The following is an 18,855-nucleotide window of genomic DNA, read 5'->3' on the forward strand; positions in this document are numbered from 1 at the left end:
GGTCAGTGTTGTTAGAGGTCATGGGTCAATGTGTAAGGTCAGAGCTTCGAATTAAGAGGCCAAAGACCACGTGTATTTTTCTCCTGCAGAAGGCACTGAAGGGGTGGGTGGAGGAGCCCAATGGAAGAGCGGGGGGTTCAAGGGAATAGGGGCATATAAGTCAGTATCCTCGAACGTTGATTGGTCGAAGCGGCACTGTTGGTCACGTGACGTAGAAAACCCCTGCTGATTGGCTAATGTATTGTGACGTCACTGTTTTCCGTCACGTGACCAGTCGCCGCCATATTGAGAGCTGACTTACAGCTGCTGGATAGGTGGCTCTCTAAAATCTCGACATTTCCCCGGCTTTTTTGGATTAATAGTGATTTTAAAGTGATAGTGCTTAAGTGATAAGTGATGGCCGACGTGGTGATATAAGTAAAAGTCGTGTCAGTGCTTCTTTTCTCAAAATATCGGAAGCTGAAGTTGGATGTGACAGATCCATCGGACAACTGGCTCCAACCCGCCAAACACCAACAGGATTTTAGCGCGCAACTTTGAATCTAGATATGGCCTAGTGCAACCAGTGTTTCTGGTTGCAACCTCTTGTTTTAACCGAAATAAGTGAGTTTATGGTGAGATATTTCTGTTTCGGATGAATTATTGGTGTTAACGTGTATGGAAAACTCGTCGGGTAGAGTCACCCCGCCGGTGGAGTGACTGGGGCGCCGGGCTGGTCAAAGGGACGCAAGCCACATGCTATGAAGTAGGGGGAATAGCTTAGGATTTTGGGTATATATTTTGAATTTATTCGTATTCTAACGCTACGATCGCATCACGGATAGAATCCTCGTTTGGGCATTTCATTCTCTTAAGAAAATATAAAGCCATTTGTTTGTAATGGGGGAGAGTTGTTGAGAAAGGGGGGTAGGGGGTAGAAAGTGGAGTGGGCTGTGGGTTACGTCTCTTCTACTGCGTGGAACAAAGCGGAGCGCGGCGGGGCCGGGGGGAGTGGGGTTTGGGAAGAGGGAGTTAGGAGAGGGGCTATTTTAGGGGGGTAGATACAGGGGGACGCATAAGTTGTACACACACCGCCACGCACGTACATATACATACATACACATACACAGGCGGGGTGAGGGAGGGGCACAGTTTGGGGTGGTGAGGGAGGTCTCTCTCTCTCTCTCTCTCTCTCTCTCTCTCTCTCTCTCTCTCTCTCTCAGTTCATGCACGTCCATGGCTGTACATACGTACACGGCTGGCAGTGAGAGAGAGAGAGAGAGAAACTCATAGGTGAGTGAGTGTATGTGGCGACCTTAAAACATACATGTGTCGGTGGATGGGTGGGGGATATTAGTTATGACTGACACAAACGCACAAACAGATACGGATCCTACTTGTACTTTCTTTGAAACGGATTGTCGTTGGGGTGACATTGATCACCCTCTGAAGGTTAGGGATATATTAATTTAAATTTTGAGCGTAAGACGAGGGGCAAGACTTTTATTATGTCATCTACAAGACATGCACTGCCAGACTTGGATAAGGTGCATTGCCATTGCTAGCCTCGATAAGGTATTCTTAAAGTCCCGAAGGCCTCTATTGTATTGTAAACACGTGCTTTTCAGCTGAAACTTGTTTGTTTTGACCTTGACCAGTAATCACACTTCTAACTTGAACCCAAACATGCAAAACTATAGCTATCATGTATGAGAGTTTACTAGTCTTGCGTATTGTAGGTAAACTGCTCTGTTATGTCATGTTCACCTTGAGCGTAGCTCCATTAAATGCTTTAAGTGGACCGAAGCTCCTTCATTGACATAGTGTACATTTTAAACGAGTACAGAACTTCAAAGCTTATTTCCTCTAATTTTCACTTCAAAATAAGTTGAATAAACATGATGTTTTGATTGATACTTGTGGTACTCAATAACTTGGATGTGATAAGATATTTAAAATTATTTTTTTTATTTAATTTTCAGGAATAAAAAAAATTCTAAGAAATAATTTTAATGAAAATGCTGTTTTAATACTTGACCCAATGAGTAGAAACTTAGTATGAGTCAAGATATTTGAAAAAAAAAAACTTTATCTTTTGTTTATTACCCAAATATAAGACTGCGAGTGCCTTAGTACAGCTAGTTGTTTGTAAACATTGTAGTAGGCGTAGTGACTAGAGCAATTATACATTTACCCAGAATGAAGGTCTACATAGTTTTATTTATGTAACTTTTTATTTGGAGGTCATGACCTACAATTATGCTAATCTTTGAGGCTTTGGTAATACCGGTAGTCGTTAGGGTAGATTGGCTAATTTTACTTGATGGCTATAAATGCAACTTAGTTGAATAATAGTATTGGGAGTTAAGCAGCTCCTAGGTTAGGCCTATTGTTTGTAATAAGCCTAATTATGAGGATTCCTGACAGACTTTAGTATCCAAGGAATATTCATTTGCGACATTGTATATAAACATGATTGCAGTGGTGTTTTCATGTTAGAGCTGGTCCTAGCTTTTTTTTTTTTTTTTTTTTTTTTTTTTTTTTTTTTTTTTTATAACAAAGTTGGCCTTAGGCCAACAGACCCATGCTTAGGCAAAATAGCCAATATTCCATTCATGAAAAACGAAAGTTACAATTTTGACATATTTCTGTGTTTTGAATGATTTCGATGTCGATAACAGTTGGAAACTTTTTCTAAGTTAAAATTCTGAAAAAGTCTATTTCAAAAGGTAAACAAACAAGAATATGACTTCCCCTGAGCCCCATACACACACACAGACAGATGCCTTGTCCTTATTTACTGTATAGGTTATAGGGTTTAAAGAAATGTGGTTGAAGATCTGTACATTATTATGTCAGATCCAGTCTCCTAACTAATTTTATATCGTATAGCCTACATTGATTCCAATCTGTGTCCAGAGGCAAAATGCCTTGTGTGGACTTCTTGAATCGGCACCCCCAACTTATTTGCTGACTTGATTGATTTTAAATATGAAGGCTGTTGTTCTATGATCGTAGACTTAATTTCCTGAATTTTCTTATATGGTAAATTTTATATCGTACAAATAACGTACTGTAGGCCTGTACTGTATGTTTCTCTTGAGATAATTTCTCATAATTTATTATAAAGTATTAGTGTACGCGGCTTGGGAAAAAAACGGCATAATATTTAGATGGATATATACACACAGATTCAACCTCTCCCTCTTTACTAACGACAACCTTCTCACCTGGGTATGAGTACTCCCTCTCCCCCTTCCCAAGTGACTGTGAGAGACCAAGTAGTTATTATGTTTGGTGGTGCCACTGAATGTGACCGGAAAAAAAAATATATATATACACACATACATACATAATTTACATACATACATACTTACATACATACATACATACATACACATTTGATAAAGGACAATATGTATTATTATTTACACTTGGTATATTGAGATTTCTGTTGGTATACATTTTTGATATTAATAGTATAGATCAGTTTTTTTATGTTTTATAAATATCGAAGGTGGTATCTATCGTATTTAAAGGTTATTTTAAATTTAAACAGTATGCATAATTTATTCAAGGTCTTTTGTGACCTATTTCAATTTGTATTAGGTTAAAACATTATAGGCTGAACTGACCATTTGCAAGTACCAGCAGTTATAAGCCTATACAAGGGTTAATGTAATAAAGAATTGAGACAATCTGAAATCTTTACAATAAGGTGACAGGAAGGCAAATTTTACATTAATTAACCTAGAATAATGAATAAAATCGATAATTAGAGTATTGCGATTTATGCTTATTTTAGCTGAAGTAACAAGAAATGAATGTTTTAGTATAGCAAAAAAATGTTCTTATAATTGACAACTATTATGAAACCATTTTGCGGACTTTCATGATGCCTGGAGCCAAATTGCCAACTACAGTACATTTGAACCTGTCGACCAGTATGCACTGACTTTTCAGTCAACCCCCTAAATTACAAAAATCTTCCAATGCTAATTTTGATTTTATTTGAATTAATACTAAATTCTCCTACCTCCGCCTTAAAAAGGAATTTTTAATTGGTCTGTACTGCCATTTTGTTGTAGTGCACTCTCTCTCTCTCTCTCTCTCTCTCTCTCTCTCTCTCTCCTCTCTCTCTCTCTCTCTCTCTCTCTCTCTCTCTCTCTCTCTCTCTCTCTCTCTCTCTCTCTCTCTCTCTCTCTATACATATATATATATATATATATATATATATATATATATATATATATATATATATATATACACACACACATACATACACATATATACACACACATACATACACATATACACACACATACATATACACACACACACACTGTATAGGCCTATATGCACATAATACATGTACAAAGATTGTACTAAGGCAGACTAGAAAGATTGACCATATCCATGTAAATAACCAGCTAATGGAGAAATCTAAAGGATATGACAAATTACTATGTATGATACTTATAGACTATGAGAAAGCTTTTGATTCTGTCAAAACTTAAGTAGTTATGAAAGCCATTCAAAGACAAGTAGGTGAATCTTATGTTGAACACTTGAAGAGATCTATACAGGAAGTACAACCATCCTAAAAATACAAAAAGATAGTTAGACAATCTTTATTGAGAAAGGAATTAGACAGGGAGACTTCCAAAATATTCAGTGTCCTAGTAGTAGATTTTAAGAATTTAGAATGGGAAAATGTAGGAATTATTATTGATTGGGATAACCTTAACTCAAGATTTAGAGATGATTTAGTTGTGTTTAGCGAATCATGGGAGAAATTGCAAAATATGATAGAATATTTAAATAGAGAAAGCAGAAAAGTAGGACTGAAAATTAACATGAGTAAAACTAAAACGCTATTCACTGAAACAACAAATATGGGTTATGGACGATCCTCTAGAGATCGTTAATAAATATACGTACCTAGGACAGACAGTAAGTGCTTCCCCAAGACATCAGACCAAAATTAAAAGAAGGATAAGAATGGGATAGAGCTTTTGGTAACCAATGAGATTATGAAAAGTAAAATGCCACTTTCTCTAAAAAAAAAAGTATTTGATCAGATGGACCTTACTAGTATTAACTTGAGTATTGGAAACTTGGAACTTTACTAAACCCTTAGAACATAAGCTAGTTACAACTTGAAGAGCTATAGAAAGCATAATCGTGGTAATGACACTAAAAACAGCAAGAGCAAACTAAAGTAGATATTTTAACAACATGTAAGACATATAATGAGAATGAGAGATAATAGATGGACATTAAGAATAACAGAATGGGGCCCCAGAGATTTCGAAAGAAGCTGGAAGGGTGACACGTCAGCAGTGGACTAGTTACGATGATATACTGTATATAGAATGTGTGTGTTTGAGCGTATATCGCCATGTTGCACCTCACCTTTGAACTTGCATATCAGTTGGAGGCCCAAGGTACTTAATGTAAATATCTGGAAGTTTTCCCTTTTTTAAAAACTAATGGGGATGTGCCTTATAGCACAAAAGGTGAGTGTCCCTGTCTGTCTGTCAGCGAGTATGGACTTCCTTTGTGTTTGTACACTTTGGGAAGACTCCTTGAAGATTGAATTATGGGTCGCTTTGACTATGCAGATTTTGTACACAGCTTTGACACTGTGTAGAATTTTGGATTTATTAGAAATAAAAATTTTTATATTTGGTATTCATGGTCCCCTCAGTGAACTTGTTGGTAACACCAACATTAGTGACCTTATAACTTTAACGATGACCTTGCTATTAGAAGCAAGTTTCATTGTAGGCAGTCTTTAATCACAAACAAATCTTGTTGGCAAGAAAATTGTTCTACTGTTGTTAGATACTTCAGTAAGAGGTAAAATGTTTTTAATTTTTAGAAAATTCTTAATTAGTATGTACTTAGAAGTGGGTTAGGAGACAGTGTTTTCATAAAGAAAACTTTCAGACATTAATTTTCATGTGACAAGGTTTAAATTTAGAAGCACAAACTCGTTGTCTGAAAAGTAGTTTGGGTTCATGTAATAAATTTTTAAGTACAGTAGATGGATGCAGTCGGCTTTATGACTCATTCAGAGGGAGGGTTTTATTCACAGTGATTCTCAAGTTATAATTTAACAGCCCTGCAATTGCAAAAATGATCTGTATTTTTAAAAAAAAAAATTTATTCTGTCGTACTGTCTAAACAGTACAGTATATATAGTATAAAGTTCCAATAATTAAATTTTCCTTTAATATGCAATAAATTTTTTTATGGAACGAGGAAAATATACAATAGTACAGTACCTGTATGCTTGTTATATCATAGAACATAATCAAGAAATGGAATACTTTGTTGTGTTGAATGATTTAATTTTTTTTTCCAATTTTCAGATTCACCAATATGTCAGAGACTGAAGCAACATCAGAAATGGAAGAGTCGGTGGCATTAGGTGTGTATATTTGTTCTTAAACATTGTGAATGTCATCTAATGTGAAAGTTAATTTAGGGAACACATGTTACTTATTGTTATAGGTGAATACTTATGAAATTTGTTTACATATGGAGTTTAATGATTTGTGATGAATTTGATTTTACAATATTTATCTTATGATTATTTTAACGCCATTATAATTAGAATAAATGAATTCTTTCTTGTAAAACTTGCAATTATTTTTATTTTCTTGCAGAAGGTGAAAAGGTGAAGGTGATGAATGGTGTAAAGGAGATGGGGGATAAATCGGAAGTAAAAATGCAGAATGGGGATTCCGAAAAGTCTCAGATAAATGGTGATATTGAAAAAATGGATGATTCAGAAGTTTCAGAAGATCACAGTGCTGGTAGTGGAAATGACGTCAGTAATAGTGAAGAACAATCGGCCGAGCCCTATAGGTCTGAGGAGTTATCTCCAAGGCCTGACAGCAAAGCCAGTAAGGAAAGTAGTGATGATAGTGCTAAAGTAGATTCTCGTGATAAAGCTAATTCAGAGCCTGTTGATAGTGCAAAGGCTGCTGCAGGTGAGCCAGAGGCCACCAAAGAGAGCTCTGTTTCAGAGGATACCTCTGCACCTGCGAGTGAATCAAAGGAAGAGTCCGAAATGGAAGTTGAGGAAAGTAGTGAAAAGAAAGATGAAGCGATGGATGTAGATAAGTCGGAAGGTGCCGACGAAAAAACCAATAGTGCTTTGGAAAGTGAAAAAGAACCCAAGAAAAAAAGTGAAAATGAAACATCTAAAAGTGATGAGAAAATGGATGCAACAGAAGCTCCCTCGGCACCTGAGAAAGCAGATGCCCCTCCTAAATCAGAAGAAAAGTCTGATGCAAAAGAAGGAGAGGGAGACCAGAGTGATAAAAAAGATTCCTCTGAGAAAGCTGAAAAGGAAATCAAAAGTGAAGTATTGCCAGAGCCAGCAACACCCGTAGGGAAAGGCAAAAAGGCCAAGAAAGATAAAAGTGAAGAAGTTCAGGAAATTTTACCTACACGGCAACTGAGAGTGAGGAGAACCCCAAGAAAATACACTGAAGATGATGATGACATCAAGATCGAAAAGGAGGTCATTAAAGATGACAGTGGGGATGATATCCAAATGATTGAGGAGAGTGACCCCTTAGCAATTAGTGATGCTGATGTCAAGAAAGCACAACAAAAGGAAAAGAAGGAGGTATGTAGAAACACATTTTTAGGTTTGGATTTTTACAGAAAGTCCTCAACGTACAAACTTGACAGGTTCCAAGACGCTGTTTGCTATGTAAATTTTGGCTTAGGGTAGACTTCACCTAACTTGCATGCCTATGGTTTTCAGCTGCAAGTTGACCAATAGTCCTGTTTCATATTGCTAATGTCTTCTTGCTTACTGCATTAAATCATATGATATTGTTTTATTTCATTATGAACTTTTGATACAATATCTTAGATTTCTGATTTCAGTAGGGTTTGTTCTTGTATCTCCAAATGTTTGTAAGTTGAGGACCTATTATATATATTTCACCCATTTACACAGGAGTGCTGGCCTCCAAGGTCCCAAATTTATAGACGGTGCATGGAAAATTAGGTTATTTCGCATACTGAGGATTTCATGCACACAGCTACTCAAAACTTTTAGCAGGTTCCAAAGATTCAGTTGATCATTTCCATTTTTGATTTTACAGTATATGAAAAGTGTATCAGGAGAAAATATTTGAATGATTTTATCACATTGCTTTTCAAAATATTTTCAGTTTTTCTAAGTGTTTATAATCAGTTAATGGAGTTAATTTCATCAGGGCTATTTCATGCTTCTGAATATAAAGTTTCTATTTCAATTAATCTTCCCTAATATTCATAGAGTTTGTTTATATTTCAATTGCAAGCTTTACCAATAAGAAAAAAAGTTGAAAATTGTTACCGGTATTTTTTCCTGCTGGTCAAGTTATCTTTCCCACTGCCATGAGGTTGCATTCTGTTTAGACTTTTGCTCAGTTGCTGTGACTTTGTGGTTTTACTTTGACAGTTGCTGACAAATTAGTAATATTTATTAGCCCCTTTGATATTCTGAAGTTATGACCACTACTAATTCAGCCTAAGTGTAGTAGTGCGGAACTGCGTAATTCATTTCATAATTTAGGTAAAACATGAGGGGAACTTGAAAAGTGTAATCTGTAGAAGTCAGGATTACATGAACTGTCAATGATTTTTTTCATTTCAAGACTTTTTCTTTTGTCGAATTCTGTAGTTTTAGATCAGAAAGATGAGATTAAGTCTGAAATAGGCAGTACTTATATTGTTTTCCCCTGATTTCATAAGGGTCTGTGGGTTTACAGTATTTTACTGATGAAATTTTCAATAATTTTTGTGTCCTGAGCTAGGGAACAGGTTCAGGTTTGAGTCATAACCTTGTGATGTTTAGGTTTGAGTTCATCTTTTCATATATATTTTTTTTACTATGTCTGGTATAAAATTGTTTTTATTATTGTTATTATTATTATTACTTGCTAAGCTACAACCCTAGTTGGAAAAGCAGGATGCTATAAGCCCAAGGGGTCCAACGGGGAAAATAGCTCAGTTAGGAAAAGAGTTAAGGAAATAAATAAACTAAAAGAGATATAATGAACAATATAAGATATTTTAAGAACAGTAACAACATTATAATAAAATTTTCATAAATAAACTATAAAACTTAAAAAAGCAAGAGGAAGACAAATAACATACAAAAGTGTGCTTGAGTGTACCCTCAAGCAAGAGAACTCTAACCCAAAACAGTAGAAGACCCTGGTACAGAGGCTATGGCACTATCCGAGACTAGAGAAAAATCGTTTGATTTTGGAGTGTCCTTCTCCTAGAAGAGCTGCTTACCATAACTAAAGAGTCTCTTCTACCCTTACCAAGAGGAAAGTAGCCACTGAATAATTATAGTGCAGTAGTTAACCTCTTGTGTGAAGAAGAATTGTTTGGTAATTTCAGTGTTGTCAGGTGTATGAGGACAGAGGAGAATGTGGAAAGAATAGGCCAGACTATTCGGGGTATGTGTTGGCAAAGAAAAAATGAGCTGTAACCTGAGAGATGGATCCAATGTAGTACTGTCTGGCCAGTCAAAGGATCCAATAACTCTAGCAGTAGTATCTTTTCTACATTTCGGTCACTTCAATAAAAATTATCCTATTTTCTTTAAGTCTAATTCATGTGTTTGTGGAAGCTCAATTAATTTCTTTTTATTCATGGAAAATAAAACGGGTTAAATCATACAAGTAACAGCAATTGGTTGCATTGTTTGTTTGAACCTGTTTTAATTTTTGGCATATTTCACATCTTCATCAAGGAAGAAATTGTAAATAAGTATGGAATTCCTCTATTGCCAAACCACTGAAGTATTGTATATACCACTTTGGATTTTCTCTGTTATTTAATGCCTTCAAGGAGCTCTGTACTGTATAGTAAGAAAATATAATGTCGACTCATTATTGTGTTTGAGGCTTGATTGACAAGTAAACCGAAGGTTCGGGAGCTGTGGTAATTTAAAAGTACAGTACTTTACTTTTTTACCTCATTTTGCTGCTAGATTCAACCTTTCATTACAATAAGAACATGGTTTGAAAGATCTTTTTGGCTATGATCCATACTGTATAGCTATTGTACATTTAAGTAAGGAATCTTAGGATTGGCAAGTGCAAAATCAAGGTTTTTATAGTATTTTTTGGTACAGTACATTAATTTCTTTATGTAAAGTTACTGTTCATAATGTAAAGCTAATTTTAATATAGATTTTAAGATAAATAGTTGGACTTGAAAAAGTTGTTAAAACATGAAAAATAAGCAAAGAAAAGCTTGAAAATTGAAAGTTTGCGGAATCAGACGTAGGCTGTTGTTTGCATAAAAAAAAAAATCTCTCAAAATGAAATGGTGAGATGCACACCTCTGGCACTTTGCAAAACTCAAATTGCCTTATCAAGGACTCTGCTGATAGTTTGATCTAAAAGATGTTGCCTAATAAAGTCCCTGAGGAGAATTATATTAGTTAATATAGTCTAATAGATGTGATGTGCAATTTTTATTTCTTAATGTGTCATGAAATTATCGTGCACAAAAAGCAATCGCCTAAAATTCGCCTGGGAAACAGTTTAATACGAAGTCATTAATTCAATTTTGAATACCTTCTTGACTGCAGGATAATTAATTATTGTAGTGAAATGAAAATTATTCTTATACACTAATACTAGAGTAGTGGGAAGTGATATGTGCTACACTGGTTCACCTACCATCTTGTGTTCTACAGTCAAATTTCTTTTTTGTTGTATTTAAACATTTGAGATAAAATCAAGTACAGTACTCTATGTGGTTTTGGTACAAGTTGCTAACTATGTTTTTCCAGTAATTAATTATTATTATTATTATTATAACTTGCTAAGCTACAACCCTCTTTGGAAAAGCAGGATATTATAAGCCCAAGGGCTCCAACAGGGAAAATATTCCAATGAGGAAAGGAAATAAAAAAGATGAAGTACAAGGAAAGTAATGAACAATTAAAATGAAATATTTTAAGAAGAGGAAGAGTATTAGGATAAATCTTCCCTATGTAAACTATAGAAACTTCAAAAAATATCAAGAGAATGAGGAACAAGATAAAATAGCGAGCCTAAGAAACTTGGCAATGCTGCGTGTATAACTAAGTAGCTGGGCTTGTAAACATGTGATCAAAGGAATTTTTATTAATTTTATGCAGTGCTGTTGAGCATATACTGTAACAATATTTTTCTACAGCACTTTGTAAAATAGATAAAAATTCTTTTGATGACATGCTTACAAGTTTAGCGACTTTCTCTTTTGCTAAACAGCATTACTGTACTTGCTACAGTGTAATGCTGTCAGACGTATCCTTATTTTTCTGTTAAGCATAGCGGAATTAATGAAGCCAGCAGCTGTCCCAACCACGCTTGCAGAGACATGACAGCTCAGTGACATCCCTGTTCCTTCATCGGTGGAGGTTATCCATCAACTCTGATTGTGAGGCTTTTCACAAGGAACTGCAAAGATACCTGGATGTCTCTGCAGATCCTCTGCAACAGTCTACCAGACCATCTTATGTGGTTGGTGCCATAGCAGGGTCACTTTTGGTGGAGCTTCTTGTCATATTATAGCACTTTCTTTTCTAACTTCGTAAAGAGAAACGCTTTTCAATTTCAGAAGTGAACGGTTATCACTCAACCTTGAGTCAAATCTTTAGGCTGAAGGGCCTTGACCTCTCTTCTTCATTGGAGCTCTCAATACTCATAGGAAGTTTTGAATAGTTGTGCCCCTCAAGAGAGCTCAGACCCCTTTCTTGGGACATTACCAAAGTCTTGACTCTTAATACAGTTGTATTGCTGGGCCTGGCCCTGGCCCTTGCCTCAGCTAAACTGGTAGGCAAAATTAATGTCTTGTCACATACTATTTCTCATACGAAGGGTTGGAAGAAGGTCTCCTTTTCTTTCGCTCCAGAGTTCATAACTAAGACTCTAAACCCTTTCATGTGGCACCCCAAGTTTGCGACATTTTCCATACCGTTACTGCGGGTGGCAACCGTAGATCTGGATGAGTTAGTTGTTTGCTATTTGAGAGCGCTATACCCTACATAAAGCATACCCAACCCTTCAGACCACAGCTTCAAGACCTAGTCATCAGTACAGGCAGTTGTAAGAAGGAAGGCTCCAAGAGCACCATCTCCTGGCTTTGAAGCAAAATAAATAAAGCAGAACAATTGGCAGGTGAATCAGTAAAGCTGATCCATGCTCACGCTCATAAAGTCGGGATATTAGGAGCTACACTACCCTTCAAGAGGAACCTGTCTGTAGGGTAAGTGTTGGAGGCAGGAGTCTGGAAATGCCAGACAACCTTCACAGCCCATTACCTAAGGTAATACAGTACATTATACTCACAAGTCCTTCAACATGTCTTCTCTAGGACCTGTGGTAGTTGCTTGGTAGGTTGTGTACCGTACTTAGCTACCTTACAGGACAAGAAACATTTTGTTTAAGGTAACTGTGTTGACATCAGACTCCGTTAAGAGTGAGAATGTCTTGCCTTTTCCTCTTCTTTCCCCTTCCTTGGGGTGCAGCAATTGACCCATTATGTTGCTGGAACTGACTTATATGCAAATACATTAAGCTACTGTACCGAGTTCAATTCTATTTAGTTGGAAGTAGATGTTTTCCCTAACTTACGAGAGGGAGGATGGTTGGATATGTAAACCCTTATCTATATTAGCTTTGCATTCTTACATAACAGTATATCCCAATAGGGTTATAGGTTCCTCTATTGACCATTAGTGTAATGGCTAAAGCCTAGCCAATACCCTAAACACTTTTAGGTCAATAGGTGGGTGTTGTAATCAGCTATTCTGTAACACAATAGTTCTTAGTGTCTCAACATTACAGGATTTTACACCATTCGGTTTGGTCTTAGGAACTTCCTCCCTCCTGATGATGTCTCATATTTAAGGACAAGGGATTGTATTCGGTTAGGAGCAAATCGCAAATTTGAAAAAATATTTTGTATTTTTGATAACTGAACCAACTTGAGTCTTATAATTTCTGTCTCATCTACCACACAATTTGTAGGCAAAGGTCCAAGTTGTTACTTGGTGATCTGGCAAGGGTTTGGTGTTTTTCCTGTTACTCGCCAGTAACAACCTAACACTTGAAAATTTTAACAGCATAGTTAACAGCTTAGCTGAAATACTTTTGCTAAATGACTCCACTTTATATAATGTAATTGGGAACATAAGAATTATTTAAAGAATATTTGATATTTCCAATATGTAGCAATTTGGAACTGTTGGCTTTTTCTGAGGCAAATGTCAATCTGGTTACTTTGGGATCGAGTTCTTTCTGGGGTTTTTAGGGGGGGTTTTTTGTTTTTCTTATTTTTAGATTTTTAATATTCATAAAAGGATTACACCAGCCTACTGTTGCTTTGAAATCTTTACTTTCTTTACTGTTTGACTTTAGTCCATTTTAAGGCATATAGTTTAATTTTATTTCTTTGTACTATATATTTTTATTTCTTTTTTCTTGTCAGCTAGACTACCCATACTGTTGTTACAACATAGCCATCTTGTCTTTTCTGGACGACTTTCTGTTCTTGTTACAATATAGCCATCTTTCTTCTAGACAACCCACAACCTATTCTGTTCTTGGTACAATATAGTCACCTAGTTGCTGCTAGGCTACCCAATCTGTTCTCACAATATAGCCATCTTGATTGTTCCATTCTGTTCTTCATACAATATATCCGCCTAGACTGCGTAATTTGTTTTCACAATACAGTATAGCCATCCTGTTTCTTCCAGACAACCAATTTTCTTCTGTGTACAATATAGCCATTTTGTCTACTAGACTACCCATTCTGTTCTTACAATGCATCTATCTTTTCCTCTAGAATACTCATTCTGTTCTTGAGACAATATAGCCAGATTGTCTGCTAGAATACCCCTTCTGTTTGTATATAGCCATTTTTTGTTCTAGACTATCCAATCTGTTTTTGTACAATATAGCTAACTAGTGTGCTCGACTACCCATTCTGTTCTCTGTATAATATAGCTATTTTGTCTGCTTTACTGTCCATTCTGTTCTTATTATATAGCTGAGTTGTCTCCTCTAGACTACCCATTCTGTTCTTGTTACAATATATTCCCCAAGTCTGCTAGACTACCCATTACAACACTAGTGATTTTGCCTCTCCTGTCAACCCATTCTGTTCTTGTTACAATATAGTCTCGTCTAGACTACTCACTGTTCTTACAATATAGCTATTTTGTCTCTTCTAGGCTGCCAATTCTGTTCTTGTTACAATGTAGCCACGTAGTCTGCTAGATTATCAACTCCGTTCTTACAGTATAGCCACCTTGTCTCCTCTAGACTACTCGCTCTGTTCTTGTAACTATTTAGCATCTTGTCGCTGCTAGACTGCCCATTCTGTTCTTGTTACAATAATCATTTTCTTACTTGCTTCCCATTGCATATTTTGGTTTGGATTATATGTGAAATAGTCCTCGTTCTTTCTCCATTCTCATAGTATCTTTTCAATCACATCAAATGTTCAAGGTTGCAGCACAGTTGTTTGAATTAGCATATACAGTTTTTTTTAGGTATAGGTAAATGGCCATTGATACACCAGGCTGTTTGTAGCTGTTTAGAGGAATTCAGTCATATGAATTTGGTAGGAGTTGTTTGTGATTGGCAATGAAACTTAAACAAAATTATGTCCATTTTAGGCTATGTATGTGAGAAAACATCTCTACATAACCAATATTTTGTAAGATAACTGTTTTTGCATATGCTAATCTTTACATAGATGGTTTTGCAATGTAGAAATCATCAAATAAGGTGCTACAGATATGAGATAGATACTCATTAGAATGTGCCATGATTTTTTACCTTGTCGTATCTAAAGGTCATCTTATATCTGGAATGTCTCAAAAGGATGACAGTTTTCAGTATCTGTCATTTTACCTTATTGGTCAGCATTTTGTCTGCTTAACTTGAGTTACAGATGAGCTTAGCTCGCAGTGACAAGGTGTAATTGGGTTATGCTCATCTTAACAGGCTCAGATAATGTAAGCAGGTGGGTTTTTAATTTTGTCTTAGCGATGTACCTAGTTATGCAGTTACAGTACAGGACTAAATTTTAGCAGGCATATCTGATGTAGCTTTTAATAATCTGTATGTACCATTTTTATCAAATTAGTTTTGGAATTTTAAAGTAAACATTTGTGTTTAGTTTTAATCCTTTTTTATGCGGTGTGGTAAAGGCTGGCTAAGAACCTGTTAGCAGTAGTTTGAAAGGTCAAGGTCAGACAGTGCGAGACTACCAGTATGCAGTTACAGCCATACAGCACCTGATTTTTTGGGAGTCTATTAGTCTTTGTACTTGCATTTGCTAACTACATACTGTATTTGTTCCATTTCAATTTTGAAATTCATATACTGATCTGTGTTTCTACCTGTACAATTGAAAATTATTCATCCTTTGAAATTTAAACAGTCTAGTTTATTTTCTTCCAGCTAGAATTCTTGAGGTGTTTTAGATTTGAGATTTAGAAATTGTGGTAGGTGTTTTATATGGAATGATTTTTCAAATCATGTTTTATGAGGACAGCAATGGGGATTTTTTTAGAGTATATCTATCTATCCACTGTCTTGGGTTATAGTTTTCTTGCTTGAGGGTACACTGGCACACTATTCTATCATATTTATATTCCTCTTGTGTTGTTAAGGTTTATATAGGAGATGTTTATTTTAATAATGTTATTCTTCTTAAAATATTTTATATTTCCTTGTTCCCTTTCCTCACTGGGCTGGGCTATTTTCCCTGTTGGAGCCCCTGGTCGTATAGCATCCTGCTTTTCCAACTAGGGTTGTAGCTTAGCAAGTAATAATAATAATAATAATGATAATAATAATAATAATGTGCCTTAAATGAAAGATCATTCTTTTAACTTGTATCTTCTTTTTTGTGGATATTTAATTTGAATGGTTTAATAATAATACGTAGCTGTATAATTAACCCAAAGGTTACTGTATAATACTGCTGAATGTGTTGTTTCTAAAGTTTAGATCACTTAGCCGGATCAGGCCTTAGACATTTTTCAGTTATTTTTTATTTTTTGTTTTTGTTTGAGGAAATGTTACTAAGACATAAGGTCAAACTTTAAACTAACTATTCCTAAAAGGAAACTTTTAGATACTGTAACCCAAGATATACATTGCAGAATTGGCATGCTCTGACTTATAAGGAATCCGTTATATAGTTAGGAAGGCTGAATTAGCAACCTGTGGGGATCCTCTTGTAGTTTCCATTCAGTAATTGTACTTGGAAATTAAAGTGCGGCAATTATGGCATTAGAGAGTATTTTGAAGAATGGTTATCTCCCAAATTACCACTTAAACATACTATACCGTACTATAAATCACTAGACAAAGATATGATCTTCTATTCCAAGAAGTTCAAGTTGATTCGCTTTTACTTTATTCTGCTGCAGTCCATATCCTGTACAACATTAGTGATAGATATGGGATAATGTTCATCAATACTAGTTTTTATCTGTCAAACAATGTGGTTGTTGATTGATATTGATAGTGTACTGGCATCATAAGGAGACTAGATTTTACTTACATTCATTATATGGTACTACCTTCGTCAATTGGGTAATAAGTTATTGATTGGGTAATTTTTATTAGGTAACTCAGCTGTTATAGTTTGTGCAAAATATCTTCTTTGTGTTTGTGGGAATTAATTAGTCTAATTTTAGCCTCCTACTGCCAAAGAAATTCATTGATGGGCCCTTGTACATATTTTACGCAAGACCCTACTTGAACGAAAGAAAACTTATAGTAAAATATTGATTTCTGTTTATGAAGGTTTTTATCATTATACGTTAGATTACCGAGTTTACTGGATCATCTTTTAGACTTGTAGGATACACCTCAGATTTTTTTATATGTAGTTACAATTAGAGTGAGGTAAAGCTAAATGATTTTGACAGGAGTTTAAAAAACTGTAGGGAGTGGATAAATAAAAATAAAGGTGAAAAGCAATATGTAGCTGTGAAATACAGTGGGCCACAAAATGCATAACGTGAGCAGTACCCACCTACTTGACTGCAGTTTGGGTAAGGTCAAATACTGACCCTCACCTAAGTGTTGGGTTGTGGGTTAGTGTAGACTTTAAAGGATTACTGTGCAGTAATGTGATGAAAAGGTTTTTATGCTAATTTATATCTTGAGTATACTGTACAAACAGTGAATATGTAGTGATCAGTCTTCCAAAATTTGGTAGTTTTATTGGTATGTGCTTTTAGTTAATTCATAATAAGGGTAGTCACGTAAATGTTTTAAAAATGCAGATATTAGAAGGGCTAAATTGAATTCTTCTACAAGCTTGGCTCTCTTTGGGGTCATTGTAATTATTTAACACATTCTTCCATTTCTTTCGGTGTAATGCATCTTCCTTGCTCAATCCCAACTCCCTCATATCTCTCTTCACACAGTCAGTCCATCGCCATTTTTGGTCCACCTAACTCTTTCCTATCTGGCAGTCCCATATCCTTCATCTTAAAAATGGCTGGAAAAGCAACTGTGCTGATGCATATACAAACCCTTAATTCTTTAGAGTAGGAAATGTCTTCAACTGAGCTGGGACAGCCATTGAAATTTCTATTTATATAGTCATAGCAGCTAGTGAGTGTGGGTGAGTAGCCCGGGTCACTTTCTTGTCAATGAATATACATTTGTCTTTATTTGGTTGTTGATGAAAACTATCACAAAATTAGAAATATTAATAGAATTTGATTTTCTTTTGGGAATAGTCATACAGTACTGTACTGTAGTCTCTCCAAAGTTGAGTGTAGTTTCCTGTTTCAAAGATTGACTTTACTATAGGAGATTTCTGATTTCAGTTACAGTAATTGGAAATTAAAGGCAAAACGATTAAGGATGAGAGATAGGTTGTCTTTGTATCATGGGGAAATTTAGAGCTTGAAGATTAATATTATGAAGAATATTAATTCAACAGTCATTTCTATTCAGAAGTAATATTAGTGGATCTTCCATGGCTTTTACTACAAGGCACTAGTTAGGATTTACTGTATGTTAGCAGCATTCCCTTTGGTAAACTGAGACTGATAACTAATTGTAGTGTAATTGGCTGAAGATCTAGCAGCATTCACATTAATGTAATTATAAGTAACCTGAGAATTTTTATGCAACACAACTTGGCAGCATTACACACCTTATACAGTGAAGTGTGATTCATGATGTTAGACTTTTTAGTTTTGAGTTGACCTGGTCTAAAAGATGCTTAGAATGGTTCAGTTGAAGTTTCTAGGTATAATGACTTACTTTTCTTCTAGTTTCAAGTTTTGATTTCCTTGTAGAATATATCTATGGTTTTTCAAACTTTGAAGTTTATTTCCATTTGTACTGAATTGACACCACCCATCTTTAGCCATTTGCAAATGCAATTTGGGAGCATGGAACGTTAGAACTTATTTGATCTACAAAATTGACGAAAAAGGGACAGTTAATAGAGGTATTCAAAATTCTTGAAGAAATAACAAATATAGATTGCAACAGTTTATTCACGCTTATCATATATCAGTCCAAAGCTGATGGATACAAACTGGAATTGAAAAGATACAACACCACTCAATGTGGTAATTTCTTTACATATAAAATAGCTAGTACATAGAGCAGACTTTCAGTGGATGTAATAAACAGTAATACCGTAAACGAGTTCAAGAATAAGTCAGATAAGATCATAAAAACTCTAACCGTTCAAACTAAATTGCCCTCCCCAAGAGCAAATGGAGTCTCCATGGATAGACTAAAAAGTCTTTTTGACATCCAAAATCCTCGAACTATCTCAAAAATGTATTTACTGAAC

At 35.5% G+C, this 18,855-nt stretch overlaps 1 protein-coding gene across 3 annotated transcripts in view; it reads left to right on the top strand.

Annotated features, from left to right (window-relative positions):
* Window positions 1-275: 275 nt before the first annotated feature.
* Window positions 276-18,855, top strand: part of MEP-1 — a 65,600-nt gene continuing 47,020 nt past the window's right edge. For all 3 annotated transcript variants that reach the window (XM_068362586.1, XM_068362587.1, XM_068362588.1), the window contains exons 1-3: window positions 276-603; window positions 6,357-6,415; window positions 6,654-7,624. In XM_068362586.1, coding sequence (XP_068218687.1) covers window positions 6,367-6,415; window positions 6,654-7,624 — 1,020 coding nt within the window. In that variant the 5' untranslated portion in view covers window positions 276-603; window positions 6,357-6,366. The remainder of the gene's footprint in view (window positions 604-6,356; window positions 6,416-6,653; window positions 7,625-18,855) is intronic.

This window comes from Palaemon carinicauda, chromosome 39, assembly GCF_036898095.1.
Source record: "Palaemon carinicauda isolate YSFRI2023 chromosome 39, ASM3689809v2, whole genome shotgun sequence".
NCBI lineage: Eukaryota > Metazoa > Arthropoda > Malacostraca > Decapoda > Palaemonidae > Palaemon > Palaemon carinicauda.